The following is a 1,569-nucleotide window of genomic DNA, read 5'->3' as shown; positions in this document are numbered from 1 at the left end:
TTTTAGCAACAAATAATTTTAGCACGAATGTGATGAAGTGATGGAGATGTGTTTACACGTCTGTCCGAACACACTCGACTTTCAAGTGGTTTCCAGGATTTTAGGACAGTTCTTGCATTTTTGGACGTTTCTAGGATTTTCGGACGATTGTAGGATTTCTGGACGTTTGGAAAATTCTGGCATTTTAGGAGTTTAGGACTGATGATGTTTCTAGGATTGAGGATATTTTTAGGTTTTTAGAACATTTCTAGGAAGTTTGTAGGATTTAGGACATTTCTTGGACTTTGGATGTTTTTAGGATTTTAATGCATTTCTAGGATTTTAAGATGTCTCTGATTTCAGGACTTTTGAAGGATTTGGGGACGTTTCTCGGATTTTAGCACATTTCTGTAAACTGAGGCTGTCTCTATGACTGGATGTGTTTCCGCGTGTTGAGCCGTTTGATGGCGGTTTTTTGTTATAAATATGCAGAAGTTTTGGCGACGTTTAATTTTCGCACTAATGTGTTTACAGCCACGCCCGGACGCTTGATCGACCACATGGAGAACACGAAGGGCTTCTCCCTCCGAGCGCTCAAGTTCCTGGTCATGGACGAAGCCGACAGAATCCTCAACATGGACTTTGAGACGGAGGTGGGTCAAAACCCGAAACTCTGAGTCACTGACGCAGATCATGAGGGATCACCTTATAACACAGTTATGCATAAATAATGAAAAATAATGAAATAATCGTCTTTCTTTCGCCAGGTGGATAAAATCTTGAAGGTGATTCCCAGAGACAGACGCACCTTCCTGTTCTCCGCCACCATGACCAAAAAGGTAAACCGGCACTTCGACAGTGAGGATGCTTTTTTAGGGCCTGCCTGATGCAGCGTGAGGTATTCGGTGTCTTCGGTGAGGTATTCAGTGTCTTCGTTGAGGTATTCGGTGTCTGTGGTGAGGTATTCGGTGTCTTCGGTGAGGTATTCGGTGTCTTCGGTGCTGCAGGTTTCTGCAGGTTTACCTGCACGCTCCTCCTGTTCTGACGCTCTCTGCTTTGGTTTCAGGTCCAGAAACTCCAGAGAGCGGCTCTCAAAGACCCCGTGAAGTGTGCCGTCTCCACCAAATACTCCACCGTGGACAAGCTGCAGCAGTACTACATCTTCATACCGTCAAAATACAAGGTACGGGTCGCTCTCAGCTGAGAGGGAGATAGTAAGTTTATACTGCTCTTCAGATGATGCTGTTGTCGCTTATTTGAATCTGTTCATTGAGTAAATTTTTTATTTTTTTTTTTTTCTGTTATTGTCCGTCTGTCCGTTCCTCGATTGCTTTTTTTTCCCTGTAAATTTTTTGGTCATTTTGAAAAAAAAGGCAATTATTTTTCCTAAAAGTCAGCTAATTTGTACATACGTAGAGCTTAAAAAATTTTTTTTGCAGAGTCTTTTACTTCAAAACTTTTTTAAATGATTTAAAAAAAAATCTTAAGTGATTTTTTTTCTTTAAAAATGTTGGTGATTTTAAAAAGGAAAATTGGTACTTTTTTACCTTTACAATTTCTTTGTCTAAAAGCATTTTGCAATTTTTTTTT

The 1,569-nt window shown here is 40.3% G+C and overlaps 1 protein-coding gene across 1 annotated transcript; it reads left to right on the top strand.

The window, feature by feature from the left end:
• Positions 1 to 513: 513 nt before the first annotated feature.
• On the top strand, positions 514 to 1,162 carry LOC121965674 (probable ATP-dependent RNA helicase DDX47; the record flags this gene model as incomplete). The annotated part of the gene is made up of 3 exons (XM_042515804.1): positions 514 to 632; positions 747 to 818; positions 1,046 to 1,162. Coding segments are annotated over 3 exons (308 nt in total), but the record flags the coding sequence as incomplete, so codon positions are not given.
• Positions 1,163 to 1,569: the final 407 nt, after the last annotated feature.

The sequence above is a fragment of the Plectropomus leopardus genome, unplaced genomic scaffold (genome assembly GCF_008729295.1).
Source record: "Plectropomus leopardus isolate mb unplaced genomic scaffold, YSFRI_Pleo_2.0 unplaced_scaffold21168, whole genome shotgun sequence".
NCBI lineage: Eukaryota > Metazoa > Chordata > Actinopteri > Perciformes > Serranidae > Plectropomus > Plectropomus leopardus.
Note: the sequence above shows the minus strand (reverse complement) of the source record. Positions and strands in the feature narration are given on the sequence as shown.